Genomic DNA, 14,446 nt, shown 5'->3' on the forward strand with positions numbered 1-14,446 from the left:
GGGGGTGCTTTGCTGGTGACACTCAGTGATTTTATTTAGAATTTAAGGCACACTTAACCAGCATGGCTAGTTTGCGCTTAGTGGGACTATCATTTGTTTTGATCAATGATCCAAAACACACTTCCAGGCTGTGTAAGGGCTATTTGACCAAGAAGGAGGGTATTGGAGTGCTGCATCAGATGACCTGGCCTCCACAATCACCCGACCTCAACTCAATTGAGATGGTTTGAGATGAGTTGGACCGCAGTGTGAAGGAAAACAGCCAACAAGTGCTCAGCATATGTGGGAACTCCGTCAAGACTGTTGGAAAAGCATTCCTCATGAAGCTGGTTGAGAGAATGCCAAAAGTGTGCAAAGCTGTCATCAAGGCAAAGGGTGGCTACTTTTTGATTTGTTTAACACTTTTTTGGTTACTACATGATTCCATATGTGTTAGAATTAATTTTTTTTGTCAAAGAACACTTGGGGTAGGCAAATAAAACTACCTGTGGGCCAAATAAGGCCAGTTGGGGAACCCTGCTTTAGGTTATAGATTTCTCTATAGAGAAGAACAAACTGCTCCTCTACATCCACCTCCTTAAATCACCATAACTTATGGTTGTTGTTTACAAGGCAATTTTGCTCTGTACTTTATGGTGTGCAGAAAAATATGAATTGCCTTAGTTTAAATGAATAAACGAGTGCATCCACCTTCAGTTGAAATAAGTTCAAGAATCTAAAATTGCATGTAGAGAGATGGGTCTTATTCAGACATTTAAATGTTTGTTGTTTCAGTTTAGGAAACCTAATGCCATTTATCTGGCATTCTAGTTTGGTGTTAGAAGCTACAGTATGTGGTAATTTCTATACCAGCATGCCATGGTACTGTGACATTCTTCTTGTGTGGTTGGTTTTCCAGGTGTGTGATCCAACGTACTATCCCTGCTTCTCTTCCTACTGCAGCTAGTTGGAGATGTGATGTACCTCAGCTTTCATGCAGGTTTATTGTGCTAATTCTGTACAACAACAAAAAATGCATTATAGCTTGAAGTCACAATGTTACATGTGAAATAGCAGCCCATGCCTCCGCTCAGATCCAAACAAACACTTTCACCAAGCCAAAGAAAACCTCAGTGAGGGAGACAGATGGTATTTTTACTTTATGGGTAATTAGAGAGGTTATTTTATTGATGTTAAGACACAGCCTTGACACAGCTTACTTTAAGCCTCCAATCTTTGAGACAGTACACCTTCTGTGAAGAGCGTGTAACCCTAGTCACTGACCCATCCGCTCCCCATGGTTTATTAGCACCTGAAATGCTGGGCTCCTGAAGGGTTAAGGTTATAGAGAGAGGGGCTGCATTCACACAGGCAGCCTAATTCTGATATTTTTTCCACTAATTGGTCTTTTGGCCAATCACATCAGGTCTTTTCACATCAGATCTTTTTTTTTTAGAGATGAACTGATTGATCAAAAAGAATTGGTCTTCCTGTTCCTAACACAGCCAGGGTGGCCCCAGGTGAGCGTGACAACTGACCTGTCCTCTCCCCACTATGGTTTCTCAGCACCTGAAGGCTGGGCCCCTGAAGGACCCTCTGCTGGACGACCAGGGGGACTTCAACAGGATGTGCGGTGCCATGAAGAAGATCGGCCTGGATGATATGGAGAAGCTGGACCTGTTCAGGGTGGTGGCCGGGGTGCTGCACTTGGGCAACATCGACTTTGAGGAGGCAGGCAGCACATCAGGTAAGCAGGGTGACAGTCGGTCTCTGTCTGACTCTTTCTTTCTTTCTCTCACACTCACTGTTCAATATGGTTTCCATATCAAGTGAGCCAAGTCTCTCTGTATGTATGTATGTATGTATGTATGTATGTCCCCTGCCGATGGAAAAACATCCCCACAGCATGATGCTTTCCTTGATGTCCAAAAAGCTACATTTTAGTCTCATCTGCTCAGAGTACCTTCTTCCTATGTTTTGGGAGTCTCCCACATGCCTTTTGGCGAACACCAAACATGTTTGCTTATTTTTTTCTTAAAGCAATGGCTTTTTTTCCGACCACTCTTCCTTAAAGCCCAGCTCTGTGGAGTGTACAGCTTAAAGTGGTCCTATGGACAGATACTCCAATCTCCGCTGTGGAGCTTTGCAGCTCCTTCAGGGTTATCTTTGGTCTCTTTTTGCCTCTCTGATTAATGCCCTCCTTGCCTGGTCTGTGAGTTTTGGTGGGCGGCCCTCTCTTGGCAGGTTTGTTGTGGTGCCATATTCTTTCCATTTTTTATAAAGGATTTAATAGTGCTCTGTGGGATGTTCAAAGTTTCAGATATTCTTTTTATAACCCAACCCTGATCTATACTTCTCCACAACTTTGTCCCTGACCTGTTTGGAGAGCTCCTTGGTCTTCATGGTGTCGCTTGCTTGGTGGTACCCCTTGCTTGGTGGTGCCGCTTGCTTGGTGGTACCCCTTGCTTGGTGGTACCCCTTGCTTGGTGGTGTTGCAGACTCTGGGGCCTTTCAGAACAGATGTGTGTATATATATATACTGAGATCATGTGACAGATCATGTGACACTTAGATTGCACACAGGTGGACTTTATTTAACTAATTATGTGACATCTGAAGGTAATTGGTTGCATCAGGTCTTATTTAGGGGCTTCATAGCAAAGGGGGTGAATACATACACACACCACTTTTACATTTGTATATATTTTTTATTTTTTGAAACAAGTTCTTTTTTTCATTTCATTTCACCAATTTGGACTATTTTGTGTATGTCCATTACATGAAATCCAAATAAAAATCTATTTAAATTACAGGTTGTAATGCAACAAAACAGGATAACAGCCAATGGGGATGAATACTTTTGCAATGCACTGTACCCACTAAAGAAATTGTCCTTGTGTCCGGGCAGCAGGTGCCATTTTGCTGTGGTCCGCCAGAACACTCTGCTCTGTGATCGATTTACTTTAATCTTCATCTTCCTTCTAAAGGCCCATGTGGCCTCTTGTACCGCATTTCCATTTACAATTTACACCAGTGTTTTACCCAAAAGGCTAAGACTTTTGTTTCCATCTACACGGGCCGGCACCCCGTGTCTCACTGAGCCATGGCTCCGGCGAACTTGGAAGCTACTCCCTGGGTACTTTTCAGCTGACATTTACATAACAATGTCAAACAGTGAACTTTAACACCTTCTCACAAAGCAACAGTCTTGAATGATGCAGAGGTTGCTGATTCTGCTCACCACAAATCTTTAGTGCCACGCTCCTGATGGAAACACCACAACACTAGAGCTCACGTTAACATAAAACACTGGCGGCACACTGGTGTGGGGGTCTCAGTGGAAAAGCGCCATTGTTGTAGTCTGTGAAAGGGCTTTTATTCACTATTAAGGAGCCACTACATACACCAAGGACACTGCGGACTAGTCATTCTCCTCCCCTTCATTCATTATTAATACAAAGCCATCAGAGTAACTGATGAAAAGATTATCATGTGTCTTCTTTGTGAATGTCACTCTTTGTAGTCCTCTGCGGTAATCTCTTACAGAATCATCTTGTATATTTGTATTGTTAGAGCAAGTTAGTATTCTCTCATTTGTCAGGGCTGATGCATTACGGTGTGAATGTCTTGGGCTCTCCTCTTCTCACTGACTACACATTACACATGCTGTTCCACACAACCCAGAGGAAGATCACATTTCTATGGGAATAAGCCATTTATTTTTAACATCAGAGTAAAACTTGTATGTAGTGGCTTTCAGCCCCCGCCCCCCACCCCCCTAAACATCGTCCTCACAATGTTACTAACAACATTACTAAATGACTCATAACATTACCGTTCTGTATGTCTGTCCCACCAGGTGGCTGCACTATAAAGAACCAGTCAAGCCAGACGGTGGAGTACTGTGCTGAGCTACTGGGTCTGGGAGAGCAGGACCTGAGTGTCAGCCTCACGTCCAGGGTCATGCTCACCACAGCAGGGGGCGCCAAAGGAACAGTTATCAAGTAAGTCACCATAGCCCTGGTCAAAAGTTGTGAAATGCACAGTGCATCTACATTTGAAGTCAGACGTTTACATACACCTTAGCCAAATGCATTTAAACTCAGTTTTTCACAATTCCTGACATCTAATCCTAGTAAATATTCCCTGTCCTATGTCAGTTAGGATCACCATTTTATTTTAAGAATGTGAAATGTCAGAATAATAGTAGAGAGAATGATTTATTTCAGCTTTTATTTCTTTCATCACATTCCCAGTGGGTCAGAAGTTTACATACACTCAATTACGATTTGGTAGCATTGCCTTTAAATTGTTTAACTTGGGTCAAACATTTCAGGTAGCCTTCCACAAGCTTCCCACAATAAATTGGGTGAATTTTTGGCCCATTCCTCCTGACAGAGCTGGTGTAATTGAGTCAGGTTTGTAGGCCTCCTTACTCGCACACGCTTTTTCAGTTCTGCCCACAAATTTTCTATAGGATTGAGGTTAGGGCTTTGTGATGGCCACTCCAATACCTTGACTTGGTTGTCCTTAAGCCATTTTGCCACAGCTTTAGAAGTATGCTTGGGGTCATTCTCCATATGGAAGACACATTTGCGACCAAGCTTTAACTTCCTGACTGATGTCCTCCAAACATAACGATGGTCATTATGGCCAAACAGTTATATTTTTGTTTCATCAGACCAGAGGACATTTCTCCAAAAAGTACAATATTTTCCCCATGTGCAGTTGCAAACCGTAGTCTGGCTTTTTTATGGCGGTTTTATGGCTTCTTCCTTGCTGAGCGGCCTTTCAGGTTATGTTGATATAGGACTTGTTTTACTGGTTCTTTTATTCTTTTTCTGAGGTCTTTCCCATGATTTCAAGAAAAGAGGCACTGAGTTTGAAGGTAGGCCTTGAAATACATCCAGAAGTACACCTCCAATTGACTCAAATTATGTAAATTAGCCTAACAGAAACTTATAAAGCCATGACATAATTTTCTGGAATTTTCCAAGCTGTTTAAAGGCACAGTCAACTTAGTGTATGTAAACTTCTGACCCACTGGAAATGTGATACAGTCAATTATAAGTTAATGAATCTGTCTGTAAACAATTGTAGGAAAAATGACTTGTCATGCACAAAGTAGATTTGCCAAAACTATAGTTTGTTAACAATACATTTGTGGAGTGGTTGAAAAATGAGTTTTAATGACTCCAACCTAAGTGTATGTAAACTTCTGACTTCAACTGTGTGTGTGTGTGTGTGTGTGTGTGTGTGTCCGACATCATTCCCAGTGGGTATTGTGCTGAGAGTTAAAAATAGGAGCGTCATTCTGTCACCCACACACCGCAGCATCAGCCAGCAGCAGCCAAGCATGCATCCTCAGCCCTAACATACTTTTCCTGTTGATGATAGAACACATTGGTAGAGGTAGGGCTGAGCAGTGGAAAGGAGAGAGAATCACAGTATTACATGCAGAGAATAATCAATATGGTCATGTTGTTGTGGGAAACAGTGCGGTCATGTTGCTATGGGAAACAGTACGGTCATGTTGCTATGGGAAACAGTACGGTCATGTTGCTGTGGGAAACAATACGGCCATGTTGTTGTGGGAAACAGTACGGTCATTTTACTATGGGAAACAGTGCGGTCATGTTGCTGTGGGAAACAGTACGGTCATGTTGCTATGGGAAACAGTACAGTCATGTTGCTGTGGGAAACAATACGGTCATGTTGCTGTGGGAAACAGTACAGTCATGTTGCTGTGGGAAACAGTACGGTCATGTTGTTGTGGGAAACAGTACGGTCATGTTGCTGTGGGAAACAATACGGTCATGTTGCTGTGGGAAACAATACGGTCATGTTGCTGTGGGAAACAATACGGTCATGTTGCTATGGGAAACAATACGGTCATGTTGCTGTGGGAAACAGTACAGTCATGTTGCCGTGGGAAACAATACGGTCATGTTGTTGTGGGAAACAGTACGGTCATGTTGCTGTGGGAAACAATACGGTCATGTTGCTGTGGGAAACAGTACGGTCATGTTGTTGTGGGAAACAGTACGGTCATGTTGCTGTGGGAAACAGTACGGTCATGTTGTTGTGGGAAACAGTACAGTCATGTTGCTGTGGGAAACAATACGGTCATGTTGCTGTGGGAAACAGTACGGTCATGTTGCTATGGGAAACAGTACGGTCATGTTGCTATGGGAAACAGTACGGTCATTTTGTTGTGGGAAACAATACGGTCATGTTGCTGTGGGAAACAGTACGGTCATGTTGCTGTGGGAATGGACAGCTCCGAAGTCTTCAAAGTGATGGAGGGAATAAAAGACAACATTTGCCCTCCTTCAAGACTCCCCTAGTCCCTGTATGCATCCCAAATGGAACCCTATTCATTATATCAGGGTTTCCCATAGGGCTGTCCCCAACCAATCGAATGGTTGACATTTTTAAGTGTTTATTTTTCAATACATAGACACAACCTATGTTTTGAATAAAATCAACTATATGTAGGCTACTGAACTTGTCTGATGCTTTAAGCACTGCGATTTAAAAATGAAGACACATTACTAATTAGGGAGCCAGAGATCAATATAGCCTAACCAGAAGAAAGAAAGAAGTGTTTGCGACCCCCCCTCCTGCTGCTGGCATGGGCAGATTCTAAACTCCTGAAGTTGCCAGTAATAGGCTACACCAGCGGTCACCAACCTTTTTCCATTTGGAGTGTCATGTTATCGTACCGTTCCCTACTGATCTGCCTGCTGAGGATTCCTCTGCTGATGGTTTTCATATGCACATTTTCATGGTACAGTTCCATTTCGATTATAATAAAGTCTTCATGTCTCAAAATCAACGTCAAACAGTTAATCAAAATTATTTCTAAATGAAAATTATGCAAATCTAAAAATAACTCATATTGACATTGCCAATATGTAAAAAAAAATAGCCTACATGAAGCCAAAAAATAAAGAAAATATCCTGATTTAAAAAAATATATATATCCTGTAAATCACATTGGCTATGCATGGTCTGTCTGCAAGGAACTTGAAACTCTATGAACTTGGTCAAGGCCCAAAGCTCATGTTGGCAAACGTATTCTGGACCTTTAGAGTTTCTGCACCAGTGAGCTCCGGACAGACACAGTTGTAGGCTATTTGCGCAAGAGATAAGTCATATTTTAGTAAAATATTATATATTTTTGGGCGGTCTGTTAAATCGTCTTGTGGTCAATTTGCAGTCTACAAATGATGTAATTATGTTCCGGCCCCCTGACCATATGCTCAAGAAAACATCTGCACGCGACTGAATCTAGTTGATGATCCCTGCCCTGTATAGTGCACTACATTCGACAGAGCACTATAGGAAATAGGGTGCCATTTCGGAAACAGTCCCTATCTCTATCTACGCCAAGGCCTTGCATGTATTTAGCCGTGGCTCAGTCTTTCTAATGCCTGACTGTGATTGTTGTACGGGCAGCTTGGCACTCCCTCGGCTCGCCAACCTGAATGCCAAGCCACTCGCTACCTGCAATTACCCTCCCAACCGCCCTCCCACACTAATGTTTGTCTGTTGTTTTATCTGTGGAGCGAGAGACACTTTTACACAGTACTTGTGCTTGAAGTGATGCTTTATATGGGCCTGGCTGTGCCTTTATGAGTGCGTCCTAAATGACACCCTGTTTCCTACATATAGTGCACTACTTTTGACCAGGGCCAAGGTCTGTATGCATGATGTGGTGAGAGGGAGAGCTCTCACGATTCATTAAGAGGGCATAATAATAAGCGATGAGTTAGTGGTGCACAGTACTTTGTGGTCCCGTGTAGCTTAGTAGTTAGAGCATGGCGCTTGCAACGCCAGGGTTGTGGGTTCGATTCCCACGGGGGCCTAGTACATAAAGGTATGCATTCAATACTGTAAATCACTCTGGATAAGAGTGTCTGCTGAATGACTAAAATGTAAATAGTCTTCTGTTTAATTAATAGCAACAATAGCAATGTGTGAGTATAGTTGCAGTAAGTGTCTTATAAAGGGTTGGTGTGGATTTCAAACGTCTCTCTGTCTGCGGCTCCACCACTATAGCGGGTCTATTTGTATTACTTATGTGAGGGGGAAAGCCGTAGCTAGCTAAATGTTAGTTTGTTTGGGGACTAGCTTTAAGGTGTTTATATGTGCGAGGCAGAGAGTGGGAGAGAGGGACGTTAATTGTGTTTACCCCACCATGGTGAGTTCTGTGGCGGACTCGGTAGTTCAGCGAGGGCAGGGGTACAGTTTTCCACTCTCTCAGCAAACCCATTTACATGTTCACTACACAGACTCATTTAAAGCTAATTTAATGAGATGTGAGCTTCTCAACTTCCTGATTACATCTGAGAACATGGTGCCGGAGAGTATGTTATGGAGCTCATAGAGCATGTGGGCTTCATAGGGGGTATACGCTTCACCGCTACTGTTAGTGCGATGGCAAACCTCTTGGTTTTTAAATGAGAGGCCAAGACTTAACCTTTGTATTCAAATGTTTTAACTGGGGGCTATGGGCTCTTCTCACTGGCTGGAAGAAGTAAGGGGATAATGAATTAAACATGCGGTGTGGTAGAGCGAAAGAGCGAGGCCAGGTGTGTACTGAGCGCTGGGGGTCAAGGGTGTAAAACGAGTTGGGGAGGTGGGGTGAGGATGGGGTCATCATGGATTAGATTATCATGGAGAGTCCTTATCTTGTGGGATGTGGCTATCGTCTCAACACATCAGCCAGTGCTGAAGGGAGGTGCATGGGGGGGGGGGGAGACAGGATGTATACATATATATATATATATATATATACACTGCTCAAAAAAATAAAGGGAACACTAAAATGACACATCCTAGATCTGAATGAATGAAATACTATTATTAAATACTTTTTTCTTTACAGTTGAATGTGCTGACAACAAAATCACACAAAAATGATCAATGGAAATCAAATTTATCAACCCATGGAGGTCTGGATTTGGAGTCACACTCAAAATGAAAGTGGAAAACCACACTACAGGCTGATCCAACTTTAATGTAATGTCCTTAAAACAAGTCAAAATGAGGCTCAGTAGTGTGTGTGGCCTCCACGTGCCTGTATGACCCCCCTACAACGCCTGGGCATGCTCCTGATGAGGTGGCGGATGGTCTCCTGAGGGATCTCCTCCCAGACCTGGACTAAAGCATCTGCCAACTCCTGGACAGTCTGTGGTGCAACGTGGCGTTGGTGGATGGAGCGAGACATGATGTCCCAGATGTGCTCAATTGGATTCAGGTCTGGGGAACGGGCGGGCCAGTCCATAGCATCAATGCCTTCCTCTTGCAGGAACTGCTGACACACTCCAGCCACATGAGGTCTAGCATTGTCTTGCATTAGGAGGAACCCAGGGCCAACCGCACCAGCATATGGTCTCACAAGGGGTCTGAGGATCTCATCTCGGTACCTAATGGCAGTCAGGCTACCTCTGGCGAGCACATGGAGGGCTGTGCGGCCCCCCAAAGAAATGCCACCCCACACCATGACTGACCCACCGCCAAACCGGTCATGCTGGAGGATGTTACAGGCAGCAGAACGTTCTCCACGGCGTCTCCAGACTCTGTCACGTCTGTCACAATTGCTCAGTGTGAACCTGCTTTCATCTGTGAAGAGCACAGGGCAAATTTGCCAATCTTGGTGTTCTCTGGCAAATGCCAAACGTCCTGCACGGTGTTGGGCTGTAAGCCCAACCCCCACCTGTGGACGTCGGGCCCTCATACCACCCTCATGGAGTCTGTTTCTGACCGTTTGAGACACATGCACATTTGTGGCCTGCTGGAGGTCATTTTGCAGGGCTCTGGCAGTGCTCCTCCTGCTCCTCCTTGCACAAAGGCGGAGGTAGCGGTCCTGCTGCTGGGTTGTTGAACTCCTACGGCCTCCTCCACGTCTCCTGATGTACTGGCCTGTCTCCTGGTAGCGCCTCCATGCTCTGGGCACTACGCTGACAGATACAGCAAACCTTCTTGCCACAGCTCGCATTGATGTGCCATCCTGGATGAGCTGCACTACCTGAGCCACTTGTGTGGGTTGTAGACTCCGTCTCATGCTACCACTAGAGTGAAAGCACCGCCAGCATTCAAAAGTGACCAAAACATCAGCCAGGAAGCATAGGAACTGAGAAGTGGTCTGTGGTCACCACCTGCAGAACCACTCCTTTATTGGGGGTGTCTTGCTAATTGCCTATAATTTCCACCTGTTGTCTATTCCATTTGCACAACAGCATGTGAAATTTATTGTCAATCAGTATTTCTTGGACAGTCTGATTTCACAGAAGTGTGATTGACTTGGAGTTACATTGTGTTGTTTAAGTGTTCCCTTTATTTTTTTGAGCAGTGTATATATAGAGAGAGAGAGACTTGGACATAGACATGAAGTACTCAGAGAACTGCTAAGTGCCACAGATAGAGAATGAGTTATTTTCTGTCATGCCTATAGTGCATGACAATGCTGTTTGTAAAGAAAAGGGCAGATGTAAAGCTTGTTGAGAAACTTTAAGACCATTGGGTATTCATATTGTATGTTTTTTCTATTCCTCTTCATTCTTAGCCCTCTCTCTATGGTCTGTAATTATTGAGCTGCATACTTGACTGCAGTCAGAGCTCCCAGGCAGTTGTAATACCTACACAGAGCTATGATGCTTATACCTTCTGTCATTGTTATGGCTCCTTATCATATTACAGTCTCTTTTCTCCCAAGCTATCAATAATGCAATTATCCTCTTGGGAAACCGAGCAGGCCCCTGAACAGTTCTGCAGACCCACGGTGGTGAATGGATGGGATTAGTGATTGATTCTGTCGTCTTTGAGTTGTGGGCTACTTCTTTCACCAGCCACCAGTGCTCAGGTTTATACGTTGTGGCTGTATGTATATTTGCTGTTGACAAATCCAATTTCCCCTCATGCGATTAATTCAATTTAGATCAGATATACTTCATTGTATGTTATTCACAGAAATGTGCTTTGCGTACAGAAAAGTCAAGATTATTAATTTCAGTTCAGTGATGTGCTCATTCTCGCTCTTGCTCTCTCTCTCTCCCCCTCTCTCTCTCTCCAGAGTGCCACTGAAAGTGGAGCAGGCAAACAACGCACGGGACGCCCTGGCCAAGGCTGTGTACAGCCGGCTGTTTGACCACGTGGTCACCAGGGTCAACCAGTGCTTCCCCTTCCACTCTTCTGCCAACTTCATCGGGGTTCTGGATATCGCAGGCTTCGGTCTGTACCCCTTCTATGTGCCCTATGTACAGTGCTTTCAGAAAGTATTCATACCTCTTGACTTATTCCATATTTTGTTGTGTTACAGCCTGAATTCAACATTTATATAAAAATAAAATTGTAAATACATCTCACCCATCTACACTTAATACTCCATAATTGCGAAGTTTGTTTTTAGAAATTGTTGCAAATGTATTTAAAAAAGGTTTTCAGAAATATCTGATTTACGTATTCACACCCCTGAGTCAATACTTTGTTGAAGCACCTTTGCCAACGATTACAGCTGCAAGTCTTTCTGGGTAAGTCTCTAAGAGCTTTCCACACCTAGATTGTGTAACATTTTTCTTTTCAAAATTCTTCAAGCTCTGTCAAATTGGTTGTTGATCATTGCTAGACAACTATTTTCAGGTTTTGCCATAGATTTTCAAGCAGATTTAAGTCAAAACTGTAACTCTGGAAAATGCAGTATTTTTGGTAAGCAACTCCAGTGTAGATTTGGCCTTGTTATTGTTCTGCTGAAAGGGGAATTAATCTCAGAGTCGAAAGTCTCAGAGTCGAAAGTAGAGTGAACCAGGTTTTCCTCTAGGATTCCGTTTATTTTTCATCCTGAAAAACTCCTCAGTCTTTAATGATTACAAGCAGCCCTGAACGATTACAAGCATACCCATAACATGATGCAGCCACCACTATGCTTGAAAATATTCAGAGTGGTACTCTGTAATATGTTGAGTTGGATTTGCCCCAATTTGTATTCAGGACAGAAAGTGAATTGCTTTGGCACATAAGTTTTAGCAGTATTACTTTAGTGCCTTAATGCAAATAGGATGCATGTTTTGGAATATTTGTTTTCTGTACATGCTTCCATCTTTCTATTCTGTCAATTAGGTTAGTATTGTGGAGCAACTACAATGTTAATGATCCATCCTCAGTTTTCTCCTATCACAGCCATTAAACTGTGTAACTGCTTTAAAGTCACCATTGGCCTCATGGTGAAGTCCCTGAGCTGTATCTTTCCTCTCCGGCAAGTTAGGAAGAACACCTGTATCTTTGTATTGACTGGGTGTATTGATACACCATCCAAAGTGTAATGAATAACTTCACCATGCTCAAAGGGATATTCAGCTTTTTCGTCAGCTTTTTTTTTTACCCATCTACCAATAGTTGCCCTTCTTTGCAAGGCATTGGAAAACCTACCTGGTCTTTGTAGTTGAATCTGTGTTTTGACATTTTTTGCTCATCTGAGGGACCCTACAGATAATTGTATGTGTGGGGTACAGAGATGAGGCATTCATTCAAAACGAGCTGCAAAAAACACTCAAACTGGACCGTTTTATCTCCATCTCTTCATTCAAAGACTCAATCATGGACACTCTTACTGACAGTTGTGGCTGCTTTGCGAGATGTATTGTCTCTACCTTCTTGTCCTTTGTGCTGTTGTCTGTGCCCTATAATGTTTGTACCGTGTTTTGTGCTGCTGACATGTTGTGCTGCTACCATGCATGCTGTGTTTTCATGTGTTGCTGCCATGCTATGTTATTCTCTTAGGTCCATGCAACGTATTATGTGACTTGTAACACATATTATAACTCCTGAACTTATTTAGGCTTGCCATAACAAAGGGGTTGAATACTTATTGACTTAGGAAATTTCAGCTTTTCATTTAAAAAAAAAAACAATTCCACTTTGACATTATGGGGGTATTGTGTGTATGCCAGTGACACAACATCTCAATTCAATCAATTTTAAATTCAGGCTGTAACACATGTGGAAAAGGTCAAGGGGTGTGAATACTTTCTGAAGGCACTGGGCATATGTGTTCTATGGATGTGATGCACGATGCCATATGATATGATAGTAGTAGCACACTTTATTATCCCTCAGGGGGGAAATGGTTTTACAGCCTAATTGTCCATAAAACAACTTCAACAACAACAGACATTTCCCCACGAGACAACATTATACAGAACATAACATGAACCACACATTGCATATAATTGCAAGAGTCCATTAGTCAGAGACAGTGGTGGTTTACGGCTAAAGTGCTTGGTTTTTTTTAATGTGTTTTCGTTTCCTGATGTCTATCTTCCAGAGTACTTTGAGCACAACAGCTTTGAGCAGTTCTGCATCAACTACTGTAATGAGAAGCTGCAGCAGTTCTTCAACGAGCGCATTCTGAAAGAGGTGAGTGCTTCTTCCAAAGTCTGTGTGTGTTCACCCCAATGTCCCTGCCTCCTTAACTGACATACCAGTTGCCCAACCAGGGCTCAACTTCAAGTTGTCTTTCTGCGATTCCTAGCATCTCCTCGCCTCCTTATTTGAAGGGAATGTCCATGGGTCCCTCCCATCAGACCTTGTTCAATGCGTTTTGAGAAGGAGGCGAGAAGAGAGGATGCAAGAAATCGAGAAAAGATTTACTGAGAATGAGCCCAGGTGTTTGCAACAAGCAGAAGGAAACCTTGACATTTGGATTCAGTTATATTTGTCAGAGATGATGTTGCAAAATTGGTTTTCCAGAAATCCTCTTTGGATGATTCTGGATTTCCTGCTTATTCCTTCCTGATGTCAGGAATCCTCCAACCGGGATTTGGGGAAACCAGGGAATTTATTGAACATTCCCGTAACTTTGCAACCCTAGTCAGAGACCTTGGTAAAGTAATGTGTTATTGCACAATAGATAGAAAGGCAACTCTTGACGGATTTATTTAAATACATTGGAGTCTTTGGCCTCATTATAGTAGAGAACTATCTTGTATAATAAACCATATTCAATTATATTCTGAATGTCGTTCTGAAGGTCATTATAAATGTTTGTTATTGGAACGGTTCTGTTTCAAATTCTAGGAACAAGAGCTGTATCAGAAGGAGGGCCTTGGAGTGAACGAGGTCCGGTATGTCGACAATCAGGACTGCATAGGTTTGTTTAATCTTAATACCATTTCATGCACATCATTTCAGAGGGTTAGCCTACGTACAGTATCCTCCACCTAGTTTCCAGTGTTTTCCCCCTGTTTTATCAATGTATTGCCATTCCATGTTCTTCTGACTAGAGATCTGTCTCTGAGTGGGATGCTGAAACAGCTTTTTTGTCTGAGAGAAGTTAAACTCTTGAGCGCTGACCCAGAGCCTTGACCCTGAGTTATATTACATGGTCAACTGAAAGAAAGCCTGTTGATGGGAGGTAGATGTATTATGTTGCAAAGCACACCCAAACTTACTTTCTCCTCTGTTT

At 43.0% G+C, this 14,446-nt stretch overlaps 1 protein-coding gene and 1 non-coding gene across 8 annotated transcripts in view; both read left to right on the forward strand.

Moving 5' to 3' along the window:
* LOC110529476 (unconventional myosin-VI) overlaps nt 1-14,446 on the forward strand; it is a 130,476-nt gene that overhangs the window by 63,218 nt on the left and 52,812 nt on the right. For all 7 annotated transcript variants that reach the window (XM_036984870.1, XM_036984869.1, XM_036984872.1 and 4 more), the window contains 5 exons: nt 1,546-1,726; nt 3,839-3,983; nt 11,060-11,217; nt 13,307-13,398; nt 14,059-14,131. In XM_036984870.1, coding sequence (XP_036840765.1) covers nt 1,546-1,726; nt 3,839-3,983; nt 11,060-11,217; nt 13,307-13,398; nt 14,059-14,131 — 649 coding nt within the window. The remainder of the gene's footprint in view (nt 1-1,545; nt 1,727-3,838; nt 3,984-11,059; nt 11,218-13,306; nt 13,399-14,058; nt 14,132-14,446) is intronic.
* On the forward strand, nt 7,776-7,850 carry trnaa-ugc. The gene has a single exon. It is a non-coding gene; the product is annotated as a tRNA-Ala (tRNA).

This window comes from Oncorhynchus mykiss, chromosome 8, assembly GCF_013265735.2.
Source record: "Oncorhynchus mykiss isolate Arlee chromosome 8, USDA_OmykA_1.1, whole genome shotgun sequence".
NCBI lineage: Eukaryota > Metazoa > Chordata > Actinopteri > Salmoniformes > Salmonidae > Oncorhynchus > Oncorhynchus mykiss.